Source organism: Sinocyclocheilus anshuiensis, unplaced genomic scaffold (genome assembly GCF_001515605.1).
Source record: "Sinocyclocheilus anshuiensis isolate Anshui unplaced genomic scaffold, SAMN03320099.WGS_v1.1 scaffold1170, whole genome shotgun sequence".
NCBI lineage: Eukaryota > Metazoa > Chordata > Actinopteri > Cypriniformes > Cyprinidae > Sinocyclocheilus > Sinocyclocheilus anshuiensis.
In genome coordinates, this window is record NW_015538055.1 from 211,587 (window position 1) to 226,495 (window position 14,909).

The 14,909-nt window shown below is 36.9% G+C and overlaps 1 protein-coding gene across 3 annotated transcripts in view; it reads left to right on the forward strand.

Moving 5' to 3' along the window:
* The window catches only part of LOC107682503 (glycerophosphodiester phosphodiesterase domain-containing protein 5-like), a 58,060-nt gene that overhangs the window by 20,199 nt on the left and 22,952 nt on the right, over positions 1-14,909 (forward strand). For all 3 annotated transcript variants that reach the window (XR_001633515.1, XM_016478724.1, XM_016478729.1), the window contains exons 2-3: positions 292-466; positions 13,524-13,627. Coding sequence is in view for 2 of the 3 variants with exons in the window: in XM_016478724.1 (XP_016334210.1) it covers positions 350-466; positions 13,524-13,627 (221 nt within the window). In the remaining variant the exon portion in view is untranslated. The remainder of the gene's footprint in view (positions 1-291; positions 467-13,523; positions 13,628-14,909) is intronic.

Below are 14,909 nucleotides of genomic sequence, written 5' to 3' on the forward strand. Positions count from 1 at the left end.
CCTCTGCGGTTTGCTCGTCAATAGCGCGGTATTGCGATATTGCGGTTATCGCGACAGCCCTAGTTTGAGCATAAATTGTGAAACTGAACGGTCAGTTTTAGGAATTATGGATCTACAATATTTAGAGGATCTGGAATGACATTGAGCAGTGACAATGTTGGACATAGGCTCATAGTTCTCCACTCCTCCCCTCATAAGATTTATGGATATGTCAGCCATTTGAAGTGTCGCATAGTGCTAATGCTAATCTGCTGTTGTTTTATGCAGTGCTCTGTGTGTGTCTTTCTACAGGGTTCTTGGCATTCAATGGGATGATAGTGAAGCGGGTTGGAGTCTGGATTGAAGGAGCATGGTGAAACACCAACCATTACAGGTCTATGAGAGACAGCTGTGTTTGTCATGTCTAACCGGGATCTACGGATGCCGCTGGAAACGCTACCAGCGGTCACATGATGACACCACCAAGGTGAGTTATCCCGTCGCCAAGCCATCTGGACTTTATTACAGCTCAAATCCCACAGCTAATATTTTAGATGTCACATTTTTAGTTCATCACACATATGTTATTTGACCTGAGTGTTTATTTGAACAGTTTTGATGTGGTGAAGTGTTTCGACAGATTTTCATGAACATTATTTAAGGCAGGTTCACACTGCCCCAAAAAACTGTAATGAAACTGAAGCAAACGTTGACTTTTCTGATTCTTAGTCATTTCATAATGATCTTAGTTTTTGAAGACTGATTCAAACCCAATAAAGAGTAATTTTAACTGATTTGTTTAAAAGAACTGACTCAAAAGAGTCAGAATCACATAAGTGATTCTTTTGCGAATCAGACTATGCTGAACCACCTACGCAGTCCTTTAGAAAACGTTTAAGTAACAACCTATACATATGCAGATTGTTTTAAAAGTATAATACACTCTTAAAAATAAAGGTTCTTTATTGGCTTTGATGGTTCCATGAAGAACTTTTGTAATGTTCTTCATGGTTCTTTATAATGGAAGGTTCTTCCAATTATTAAAATATTATACACATTAAGAAAAAAAATGTTCACAGAAAGGTTCTTTGGGAAAACCACAATGGTTCTTCTATTGCATCGCTATTAAAACCACTTTATTGGAACCATTTTTAAAAGTGTAGGTTAACTAGGATTAGAAATTAATCAGGTCACATGTTGAGTCATAGTTTCCAAGAAAACTTTTTTGAGAAGATCAACGTTTAAATTAGTCAAGGGTCACAGTGCCATATGGGGTAAAAATTCATTAGCTAATCACGAACTCTGTGTTCCCTTGTGTTCTTTCAGTCTATCATTACACGTCTATCATTATCTTTGTTTTGTGCATAGACATAGATGATGTAGTGTCAATATGAGAACACAAGCTTATTAAGAAACTCCAGGTCATTAAGAGGTCAGCTGAAGATGTGAACATTTGCACTGTATACATCAAATAACCAGACCTTATTCAGTAATGAAACATAAAAGTGAGAAAGCATTTCATTACTGATTTTACTATATTAAATGATGTTCTAGAGATTGATTAACCTCAGCAAACAGATATTAGTCATAGGTGTTACAAACAGGAAATTAGGAATCATATTATTCACAGTCCTTTTGTTTAAGGGTCTTTTGATTGGGGTTTGCTCTCATCTGCTTTAATAGAGTCAAGTATAAGTAAGTAGCGATCAGTCTTTTATGCATAAAAGTACTTTTTGTCTAGGATGCTGCTTCCCTGCATTTAATTAAAGGACATGCGCTGAGCATCAGAGGAATTGTGACGTTATTTATGGGTTTTGAAAGAGCCGTCTCCAGACTGCTAACAAATGGTATTATCCTCATTGCCTAATGCAGTGAGCAAGGCCAAGAGTCCATGAGGGGATGTTCTGCTTTAGTAAATGAAGGCTTTAATCAAAACATTGTAGGTCTGTTTAACTTTTATGTTAGTGGAATATGTAGCTAGCACAGCAGCTGTAGATTTCTCTGTGTTATGGGAATGTGTGCCCTTTCATGTTGTATGTACCCTTTCATTTGCCACTGTAAGTGTAACGCTAATAAACATCCTGTAGTTTTTTTTCCTATTACATGGTCTCTCCAAAGAGTTGCAGTTGCTCAGAAACATAGAAGTGTTAGTGGAAAACCTATAGGCCTGTCTTTTCATTCAGTGTTTTTTTAATTATGCTAATCAGATATCTCTTAAAAGTCCTTGAAAATGCATTTGTTAATGTTTGCTTTCCTTCAGAGAGAGTTTTGCCTTTGAGCATTACTGTTTTCAGATGTGTACTCTGTAAAGGTCCCTGTGGGAGAAGAGAGTTGGGACACAATTGCTTGTCAGAGAATCAGGCTGTAAGATGAGAGTGCAAGCGAAAGGAGAAGACTTTGTGTTGAAAATCAGTGACACAGATTTTGACCGTGGTCATGTTGCTGAGAAGAGCTGGAGAGATGGTTGTCAGAGAAACCAAGATAAAGTTGGAGGCTTATCAGTACAGATGCATGTCGATAATGAAAGGAGGACTGTCACACAACACCTGGGAAACTACATCAGTTTCTAAAGAATCTGTGGGAGTAAGTTTGATAATCATTTGCAAACTTTTTAAAACATTTTTAAGTATATACTTTGTTTTTGGTGCTTACTCATACTACAGACTTCAAATCATGCAGGAACTATTCCAGTGGATCGGAGTAAAATATATTTTTGCTAGGCAGACAATAAAATGGGTGAAAGAATCACATAGATTTACCTTTTTATGGACTACAATATGGACCAAAAATTTGATAAGCAACCACCCAGAACAACCTAGCATGTTGCAACATGTTAAAACATGCTAAGCATAGAAACATGCTAAATCCCCCCCTCAAACATTATATATATATATATATATATATATATTATATATTATATAAAATATATAATCGTAAATAATATATACAGACGCATATAATAATTTGATATAATTAAATACTTTTTAATGTATAAATTACATATATATGTAACATATTATAAATTATGTAATTATATAAAATGATATATATATTGGACATGGTGATATGATAACAGACACAGTTTTTATTTTACCCAGCTGTATTTACTCAGTGCAACTTATAACATCCAAGTGAAAGATATAAGACCAACATGTTATAAAAAAAATACAAAAACAGAATCACTGAGTTGGAAAAAGGATCACCCCCTTGTGTCAGTATTTTGTTGAACCACCTGGAACTGCTCGAGTTCAGTTCAATTTGATGATGACCGTTTGTAGACTGCAGTCTTCAAGTCATTCCACAGATTTTCAATGGGGTTTAAGTCTGATCTCTGACTAGGCCATGAAAGGACATTCACCTTTTTCTCCTTCAATCACTGTGTGCTCAGATTTGCTGTGTGCTTTGGGTCTTCGTCATGTTGGAAGGTAAACCTTCTTCCCATTGACAACTTTCTGGCAGTGGGCAACAGATTTTCCTCAAGAATTTGACGGTATTTTGCCTTCTATCCTGACAAGTGCTCCAGTCCCTGCTGCAGAGAAACACCCCATAACAGGATATTACCACCTCCATGCTTTACTGCAGTGGTTCCCATTTTTCTCTACAAAAGGGGGGCCCGGCAGAAAAAGTTTGGGAACCACTGCTTTACTGTAGGAATAGTGTTATTTGGTTGGTGAGATGTATTGGATTTCTGCCAGACATATAGCTTGGTGTTGAGGCTAATAATTCAATTTTAGTCTCATCTGCCTCAGAATATTCAAGGTGCGTTTTGGCAAAGCTCAGTCGTGACTGCATGTGGCCTTTCTTGAGGAGTGCCTTTTTTCTTGCAACCCTCCCATACAAGCCACATTTGTGGAGAATTTGTGATATTGTTGTCACATGCACACAATGACCACTCTTTGCAATGAATTCCTGTAACTGCTTCAGAGTTGCTGTAGGCCTCTTGGTATCCTCTTTGACCAGTTTCCTCCTGGCTCTTTCATCCAGTTTGGAGCGACGTCCTGATCCAGGGAGGGTCTGTGTTGTACCAAATACCTTCCACTTCTTAGTTCTTCCACTGTACTTCTAGGCATTGATAAAGCCTTTGAATTTTTTTTGTATCCATCTCCTGTCCACAACTTTAACCCAGAGATCTTTTGACAGTGCCTTGCTGCCCATAGTTGATTGTTTGCTTCAGTTGCACTACCAAGGACTGAAATGCTCCAGGAAAGCTCAGGAAATCGAAATGACCACAGCTGATCACAGTTGATCCTTTTTCCAACTCAGTGATTCTGTTTTTTTATTTTTGTATTTTTTTCTGACATGTTGGTGTTATATATTTTACTTGGATGTTATAAGTTGCACTGAGTAAATAAAGCTGGATGAAACAAAAAATGTGTCCGTCTTCATTTCAGGCTGCAAAAAGCAACAAAATGTGATTATTTTAAAGGGGGGTGATTCTTTTCTGTACCCACTGTATGTTTGTTATTCCATGGTATTAGTGCCTTAAAGTGAACACCATGATAATTGCATGTGATAATCATCTCTTTCTGTTGTATATCAAAGTTCCATAGTATTTCCATTCGAAACCATTGGCCTTCCATGGTACCATGCCCATGAAAGGGCTATGGGTTTGCTTTTTAACCGTTTTCAGGTTCAGAACATAGTGTGAGTCAACCAGATGGATATATGCATCACATATCTACAATCAGTGTGCAGTTGGATCAATGCCTACTATAATAAAATGAGCCATAACGGATATATAAGATTTCCATTTTAATTCCACAAAAGAAGATTAAGCCATTGCCTGGTTTCCTGTTGTTTTCTGGCTCTCAGCTGCTTGTACTGTGCTGTCAGCGATTTCAGCTCAGTCTTGACTGTCCGCAGTGGGAGGCCTGACCCTGTCCACAGAAACAGCCAGTTCAGCTGTCTGCGAGTGGGAGAGAGAGAGAGAGAGAGATACCCCGGACCAGAATGCACTGCGGTGTCAATTCTCAATGAATACAGCTAATGCAGTTTCCTGTCACTTTTAAATGAAGCAGGATATGCTGTCTTTACTCATACATAAAAATTTGACCTTTGTCCCATTCTGCCACAGTTGATCGTTTCATTGTCCAGGTCTCACCCTCATATGACACACTAAAATCTGAGCTGTGAGACCAGGGATGATGCAAAGAGCATCCATATTTCATGATTCCAGACTCAATCTGTGGAATCATTGGAACGGAGAGATTCCGTCTGGCATTTCAGATTCAACACAAAGGCTTTGTGCATTAACCCCAAAAGAACATGGTGTACAGTGGTCTAATATGACTAGTTCTGTTGAATTATTCTAAATGAAGCCTGTCTTTGTGTTTGGTAAGCGTGTGTGTGAGAGAGAAATGTGTGATCATCTCCTGTTTAAGCTGTAAGCTGTGCTCCACTGAAAAGAGAGCCCTCCTCAGTAATAATTGAGAGTTTTTCCATTTACGTATCCCACGTGAATGGGAGTGTCCTTTTCTCCCACGGGCCCCTGCTTGGTCTATGCAAACCAACAGCTCATAAAACACAATACCAGCAGCATGTAGTGGGATAACTGTGATCAATTATAGACAGTACTGTTCAAAAGTTTGGGGTCCGTAAATTTTTTTTAAATGTTTTAAATGTGTTTATTTGATACAAAAATACACTAAAAACTGCAGTATTGTGAAAGATCTTTAGAAATAACTGTTTTACATTTATCACATTCAAAAACAGTTGGACTGCTTAATATTTTTGTGATGCATTTTTTCTTTGATGAATGGAAAGTTCAAAATAATAGTATTTAACAGCTGCTTTTATCCTCTCGGATGCTGCCAAAAGCTCTCAGGATCTACACAAACACTCTACACAGTTCCCTTCTTTTCTCTCATTTTTCATCTGAGAGAGGTTGACAGCTCTAACATTAGTGATTGACAGTAAAGATGTACTCACAATGTGTGGTACACATGCGTCAGTGACACAACAGGCAACTAGTTGTTGACTTTGCTTCCATTCATATGGCTCACATTAACTGAAATCACTCTTAAAATTTGGTTGTTAGTCACTGTTTATAGAATGTGGTTGTTAATCTCTTTCATAACAAATTTCTCTATAAACATAACCATAGTAAGCCTCCAAACAGGACTGACAGTCATATCCTGATGATGCCCTGAAAAAAAAAATAATAATAACAACTGTGTGTGTGTACAGTGTATATATATATATATATATATATATATATATATATATATGTGAGAATGTGTCTTCCGCTCAACAGCGACCTCACAGGCGAGTCACGGAACTACAGTCATGTGACTTTGGGAGGGACGCTTCAGATTTGAGCCAGTGGAACTTTGCCTCTTCCTAAATACGTCGTTATATATTATATATATTATGTATTTTATAGGAATATAGTTTTGTGGTCTGTCGTCCTCATAAGACCCGGGAAAAAGTCGCTCGGTTTTTATGGGCGTGCCGCACTGAAGACTTGGAAGTAAACTCCCACTGCTATGATTGGATAACAGTTTTGCCTTGAGCCTTCTGTAACTTTGGTTAGACACGTACACATAATCAGGACATATCAAGTGATCTCTAACAAAGCAATAGTGACACTTTGTACAAATATTTTTTACTCGCATAAATATGCTGCTCCATTTCTGTCGGATAGTACAAATATTTTTTACTCTCATAAGTCGGATTCCTGTCAGATCCAATATAGAAGGCACAGCATTGCTTTTTAATCTCAGTCTCTCTTCAAATCCAGCATCGACCTGTGTCTTGTTTACAAAGGAATCTGCGGTGAAATTAAGCAAACAAATGCTCAATGTTTTACTCACAAGCTGGAACTTCATTAAAAATAAAGTTCAACCACGCATTCCTAATATTTGAATCCGAAGGAAGGTTATGCAATGACTGTGTTCTTCCACAACCAGGCACTGCACAATATTTTGCGATCTTTAACGGCATGTTTATTGATTGGTTTGCTCGATCCGGTTTAGCGCCACTTATGTTATTTCCCTACTATGTAATGCGCGAATCAGCGGGCGGGGCTACATAATTAGGCATTGATATTCTTTGGTGGAGGCGGTGTTTAACCTATCTATAGATTGAATGTTCTGCCGTTCGCTGGGCCTGCTGTCAATAAAAGCTTTTATTTCAGTAACAAGGACATTTTCATTTCTGAAACTTACAGGACATTCTTTTAGTACGATGACCTCTTATATATCAAAAGCTAGTAAAAGTTGATTTCTCAATTCATGTAATGTTACATTATTAAGTGATGTAGACTAGATCCTTGATGTGAATTTACACTGCCATTGTTGGCCCAAAAAATATTTAAAATATTGTTTAAATATACAGACACTGAAGTAAAAGTGTAGTTATACATATGACAGTGATGATGGTAAACCATCCATTGATTACGTTAAATGTTATTTAAACCCGGATAATTTCACAATCATGCTGCGTTTTCTTCATTTTTATCCAGTCAGTTGAATTTACAGTTTTTGTTCATGTTTTCTGACAATAGCAGCCAAGCTTTTGGTGCATCCCTAAAAATACCATTTTAAAGGGGTTGTTCACCCAAAATTGTTTATTTTGTCATCAATTACTCATCAATTACTCATGCTTATGTTATGTTCTTCTGTGGAACATAAAAGAAGATATTTAGAAATGTCTCTTTTTTTTTTTTTTTGGTCCCTATGGAAGTCAATGGTCACCAAAACTGTTTGGTTAGGAGCATTCTTCAAATTGCATTCCATAAGCGAAAGAAAGTCAAACAGGTTTAAAACAATGTGAGTAAATGATGACAGAGATTTCATTTTTGGGCAAAATATCCCTTTTAACACCTCACTAGGCAAACACTTGGTAAGCAAAGTTCAAATACCTCTTAGTCTGGTGAATTTTTTTTAATATCCTGTTTTGTATGTTAAAACGTCCTCCTCTTCCACTCGGTACTGAGGGCAGTGTCACCAGAGACATGATGTGCAATGACAGACGGTGACGCTACCCTTGTACCCGCTTACAGCAGGTACAAAACCGCCACAGACTCAGCCAGAGGCCACCCAACCAATCAGTGTTTTCCCTCGGGCTGAGGACTGTGATTTCCAGTCGATTGGAAGAAACTCACAGACATGTACATGCATCTTTAGACAGCATCAGCAGCAAACTGGGGCTCTTAAACACTTTTCATCCCTCAGGAATACAGATTATGTCTGTGATTATATTCTGTTCCCTAGACGCTGTATTGCACATAGTAATCTGTTCACTGCAATGCTGTCCATGTTGCAGTCATTCAGGGCTCGTGTTTACAAATCAGAGCAGCATTCTTAAATGGCTTTGATGAATTTATCTATGGGTATGTTATCTAGGGCAAGCATTTCCTACAAGGTGACCTACAATGCAGGTTCTTGTCAGATTTAATCTGTCAGCATGGAGATTATTAGGTTACGCTTATTTCACATTGGAGAAAAAGAAAGATGTTAAAGGTATAGTTAATTTAAAATGGTCAATTCTGTTGTTTTGGACCCTACTGACTTTTATTGTATGGACACTGAGACATTATTCCAAATTACATTTTCATTCATTTTTATGTTCTTCAGAAGAAAAAAGTAAAACAGGTTTGGAATGACATGAAGGTGAGTAAATGATGACAGAATTTTAATTTTTGGGTGAACTATCCCTTTAAGTATTAATTTACAGAGATCTTGGTTATTGAGTGCTTTTGAATAGAGATTTATGTGCATCTGCCATTTAGTTATTTGTCATTCATGTTGTTCCATGTTTAAAGTACATATTCCATTGTGTGATTTTTATTTTATTTTTTTTCCATATTTGCAAGGCAGCTTATAAAAGTACTCTTTGTGGCGGCCAACACATTATTGATCCACAATGATTTTACATAACAATTAACATCAATGGAACACTTTGAATAGAAATAAACGTGTTATTTCAAGTGGAAGTTAGTCATGTTCACAGCGTTTTCATTTAGACATCCAGCATTTCTGGCTGTAACCCTCAGGCATTGTCGAGCTGTAGTGAACTATTTTCAGGACCAAAAATACCCTTATGTAAATGCCAACACTATAGTGAAAATGTACTGTACATCACACCTCTTCCACTACTACAACTGGTCTATTCAGTAGAAATGATCTAAGTAACCCGTGAAGCTTTAAGCGTTAGTAGTGTTAAATTGAATCCACATGGATTGCTAAAGGTCATTTTTGCATAGTCCTTATTATACTCCCACAATTTAATTCCACCTGACCTAAATTTTACCTCCAATGACATTTTATTTTCAGTTGTGTAGTCTAGTTTTTTGAGTCACATATCGAAAGGTGCTGCTATACACCAGTATAATAATCACTCCATGAATAAAACGCATATCTTTTCTTTAAACAGTCCTGTTAATGGATTCCATGACATCTGTTCCAGACCAGGTGAGTCCACTGTGTAGAAAGGAACCCGATTTTGCACCTTGCTTACGGATGGAATTTACCACTGAGGGACTGTTATGAAAGGATGTTGTTCAGCTACTCCCCTACCTTTTCCACTTCTATTTTTCAATCCACTCACTTCCACCTACTGCTTCTCCTTCACTCTCTCACATCGGGTAGCCAGCCTCCCCGTGTTCTTTGCCCTTTGCCTCTGTAGAATAGATATTTAGCAGTCAGTGGGATTTTGAACTACAGTTGGTGCCTCAAGGGAGCAGTTGTGTGTGGCAAATACTTACTGTATGAATAAATTATATGATTCCGATTCAAAGTCAATGCACTCCAAGGAAAAGCTGCTTTTTGCTGTTTCTTGGTTTCTATCTGTCTTGTTTTTGGGCATTGGTTCATCTTGGCTTGGTTGTTTGTTCAGGAAACGCTAAAAAATCTATTGGTTAATTTTCATAATTGCAGCCAGTGCTTGGCAGATCTTAGCCTGAGATATTATTATGCCCATATTTCAGCATCAGATAAGCCTGTTTAACTTAAAGGGGTCATATGATGTTGCTAAAAAGAACATTATTTAGTTTATTTGTTGTAATGCAATGTGTTTATGCGGTTTAAGGTTAAAAAAACACATTATTTTCCACATAATGTATGGCAACCACATGTGACGACCCCGGGCTGGACTCTACTTCGTCCACGGTGAAAGCCGATCCAGCGATTGACAGCGTGAAGTTGATGTTTTTCCTCAGCGACCAGCACGGATCAGCTCTAGGCATGACAAAGCGGACATCGTCCTCTTTTGGAAGGCCAAACAGTTGTGGGGGCGTGTTTAAACGAGGCGTTTTAGGAGGGCATGGACAAGTCTTAACTTTTATAAAAAATATCTCTTTGGATTTGAGACTTTAGTCTTTGCAACTTTACAGATCTTCTTTGAGCTTGTAACACTCCAAAGAGAAAGGAAAAATTGAAATCGCATCATGACCCCTTTAATGAAGATAATTAAAGGCAGCCACTGTAACCATGCCATTTCACTCCACCATAACCAATTAGCAAGAGTCTTTACAGTGTTAAAACAAATGTGCCGTGCAAAGCTTTGCTGGGATAGTTTTAAAGGGAATTGTTACTTTTATTTTCTTCATAGAAGGGTTTCTGTGCCTGATGTAACTCTATGATTGTTGCAATGAAATGTTCAAGGCTCAGACAGGTATACGCTGTCATAGACACACAATACAAATTCAACTCTCCGCTCAGGCAATAGTGGGAAAAGTGAGTTTACTTTGGTACTTAGTGGTGGAGTGGAGCTGCCATCTCAGATCAGCAGGACAGAATGAAACAAGGCTTTTGAAAATAAGCTTTTTGAGGCTTAATGATGAGATAATATTCTCGTTTAGAGGAAACACAATTTGCTGCCCAGCACTGCTCTGAACCCCTCCTGTTAAGATGTATGCTTCTTGTTGCTCATTGGCCCTGATGATGTCATGGCAATCTGTTCAGCTGTGACAACTACATGAGTGCCAAAAACACAGCTGTGTTTATCAATTCATACACTGAACTATTGTTGCCTCATTAAGGTTGTGTGTTCAAGGTTATGAAGGATAAATCAGGCCATGAATTACTTAAGTAATAAACTTAAAATTTGTCCCATAATGCATGTTGAGGAGAGGTGTTTTTAGTTTTTTGAAATTATCTGATTTATTATTTTAAATTTGCTTTATGACTATTGAAAAAACCCTATGCTTAGAAATCTGAATTGGTCAATATTGTTATGCTAAATTCCACTATTTTTAAAAGTAGATTTACCTTTGCCTTACCTGCTAATGCTCACTTAAAGTAGATCTTAAAAACACTAATAATTTAATAACACTGTATGCAATCTTTAGCAAATTTCAAAATAAATATCCATTTGTTGTGATGCCTAAATTAACTTGTTGTGTTTTTAGTTTTTAGTGTTAGTGTTTAATCATTTGAATTTATGTGAAATCGTATGAAATTTTAATATTGGCTATTTACTGGTTATCAGCCATAACATGAAAATAATTATTGTCTTATTGGTATCAGACAGAAATTAAATATTGGTACATCTCTAAAAAAAAAAAATCCCATAGACTTGCATTGTATGAGGTACCTGAGCCATGTCATAACTTGGGGCTAAATTACCTAGCAACCATTCAGAACACCCTAGCAACATGCTAAAAGCTAATCTTTTAGTAATAAGTAATAAGTACCTTAATAACTGCATAGCAACACTCTTTCAACCACTCTACTCTACTGCAGCCACCAACACTATACTATTGTGGCAATGACTGTCAGTGCTGAACATTTCTGTTGTTCTCAGTCTGGTGCCATTTTTAAACTCGTTGGAAAAATCATTTGGAAAAACAATACTGCATTTGACATTTGACCTGTTTTATGGTGTGATATTGATTTGGCACATTCAGACAGTCTGTGATGCTGGTGGGAGATCTCAGCTTTAGCAGCATTTATTTGTGTGTATTATTTTTCTGCTCAGAATTACCCATAATCCTCTTTATCCATCTATATTTAGGCGTTTTTGGATGATGGGGCTTAGGAATTAATACATGCTTTCTACCTGCTTTTTGTGAGCCAAGCGGATCATTCATTTCTGAACAAAACTGTTTTCATTTCCCTGCTCCCTCATCATGACAGACTGTTTTCATTCTTTGTGGTGAGCCAAGCGGATCATTCATTTCTGAACAAAACTGTTTTAATTTCCCTGCTCCCTCATCATGACAGACTGTTTTCATTCTTTGTGTAGTGATGAGGAAGAAGATTGACAATATGAGTACTTTGTGTCTCCACTGATTTTTTTAAATTTAATTTAATTTAGTTTAATTTAATTTTTTTATGAAAATAAGAGCTGTCGGTCGTCATGTTCTTTATTTAGCAGTGAGAACAGTGAATTTCTTCATGTAACCAGGAGTAATCTTACTTATCAGAATTTTAATATTAATATATTTGATTTGATATAAAATATATATTTTATTTTAAAAGCAAATCATGTGCAGGAATTAGAGTTGGTCATCTGTGAGCATTGTGATATTTTAAGTGTGGCCATTATTCATGGTACATTGGTTATTGTTAAGAGGTTGGCTGTGCCAGGGGTGTATATGTGCAAACAAAATGTGTGGGAAGTGCTAGTAATATGCTGAAAATGGAACTCTAACTCAAAGAAGGTATTCTTGAATACTTGACTGTCTATGTGTGAGAAATGCTATTATAAAGAGTTTTATCCACTGGAAAATGTTAACTGGAGAACAAATAGCATTGTGGCTGCATCTACAAGGGTTACATGGTACTAAATGATCTTACCAAATTTGCTGAAAATGTACTCACTCTCAGGCCATCCAAGAACAGATTTGGAGAAATTTAGCATTACATCACTTGTTCAGCAATGGATCCTCTTCAGTGAATGGGTGCCGTCAGAATGAGAGTCTAAACAGCTGGATAAAAACATCACAATATTCCACAGGTAATCCACATGACTCCAGTCTATCAATTAATATCTTGTGAATTACTTGCTGCATATTCCTACATTTCTCAAAATCTGTTCTGATGAAGAAACAAACTAATCTAAATCTTGGATGGCATGAAGGTTACTAAATTATAGAACATTTTCATTTTTGGGGAAACTTTTTCTTTAATTATTGCAAATTTGAAGTAAATTTAGTGTTTGCATTTCCTGTGCATTTTGATGCTTCTCTTAGTTGAGAAAGTGAGAGCTGAATTTGGGCAACAGAAAGGCCCTTTCATGTACCCTGCAGAGAGCAGAACTAATGTTTCACTAATGAATCTGTGATGAAGGCAGATTTCACTATTGAAGCAGCTCTATTCATATTAACTGAGTTTAATGTGCGTATGCAGTCATGTCCTGAGGCACTATGAGAACTATATTCAATTTTACTCAATTTTATTTTTAAACAGCTTTGACAGTATTTTGAAATATTTGTTCTCGAGATGATCTTTTGGCACAGTTTCTCACAGTGACTGTATTAATTCATGCTGGCACCAACCCATTTAATAATACTGATGCTGATAGACACAGGTTATGTAACAGATTTATTTGAACTCCTATTTAAACTATTTTTATTTGTTTGTTGTGTTTCTTTGTTCCAGTGGGAGTGTTTGTGGTCCTTCATTCTCTTCTGCACTTTCTCCTTGTTACTGGTGTGGCTTTACTTCTGGTGGGAGGCTCATAATGACTACAGCGAGTTTAACTGGTGAGTGGGCCTTATACACTTTCATCAACAATCCCACAATCTCAGTTTCTCTGAAGAGATATATCTAAGAAACTCATGAGCTTTCCCAAAACAGATTTGGTATAATCCTGCGTTTAGTAATCCAGAGTTCATGGAAAGGTCTCTGATTGAACAGATTGCATGTAATTTTAATAGATAGGCTGGGCTGTTCTTGGCTAGTATTCAGAATGGAATAGCTTACTGCATACTGTGCAGTATATACTGTATACTTCATACTACTTTTAGTATGCAAAACAGTATGCATTATGCAATAAATTCATAAGAGTAGTATGTTGTTATCTTAAAAGCAGTTATTTTGTGTTTTGAATGCAAGTTTGTGTAAAAATGTGTTCGCTTTTGTAAGTCCAATTAAACAATGAGTCAAGAAAAAGATGTTGAAATTGAGGCCGTTGTTATTTACAGTTAATTTGTTAAACATTAAATGGAAGGTCAAGTGGAGCAGAGTGGATTATGGGATTTAGGACCAAATGCAATGTTCCCTGTTGTCTATTGCTCACTTTTGTGTAGTATGTATGTAGTATACATAAAATACAGAACTAAAATATACATATATTATATATTATATAATATTATAAATGTAGCATTTATTCATTTATATATATATTTTATAATATATATCTGCATAATACTGTAAAATATTAACAAACTCACAAAAACACCGACATTTACATTCAGTTACGGTTTAGCAATTAAGTCACTCTCTGACATTTTTACAGTAACTGTTGATACATAATCTTCCATTTTCCAGGAGCCACATGCTCTGTAAAACTGATTGAGGACATTAAAAACAATGTGACAACGAAAGCCATTGTTTGCTTTGTCCCTCAAGGTTATTTTCTCCTGATTCTCCTTAATTCTTTCATCTCCTGTTTTCTCTTCTTTTTCAATGTCACTTCTCTCCTCCCTTATGTGGCCTCCAGCTCCCCCCGCACAGTCTCAGGGGAGGTACAGTCCTTGATGTTACTGTAGAGGACAAGAGGGTGGATTCACAACGACCTAAAGTTATTGCCCAAAGGACTGTGTGTAGAATCTGTGATCAGACAGGGAATGCATCTAGCAGGCAAACCCTTGATATGGCTCTACCCACTGAGCCACATTTAGCCAATCAATTCTAAAGGAGTGATTACGGGTGATCTATAATCTGCCCGCCCCATTTTTCCTAGGCTCAGAATAACATACCAACACATCACTATTGCTGCAGTATAGATGCACATGTGTTCTATGTACTCTACTATTCAAAAGT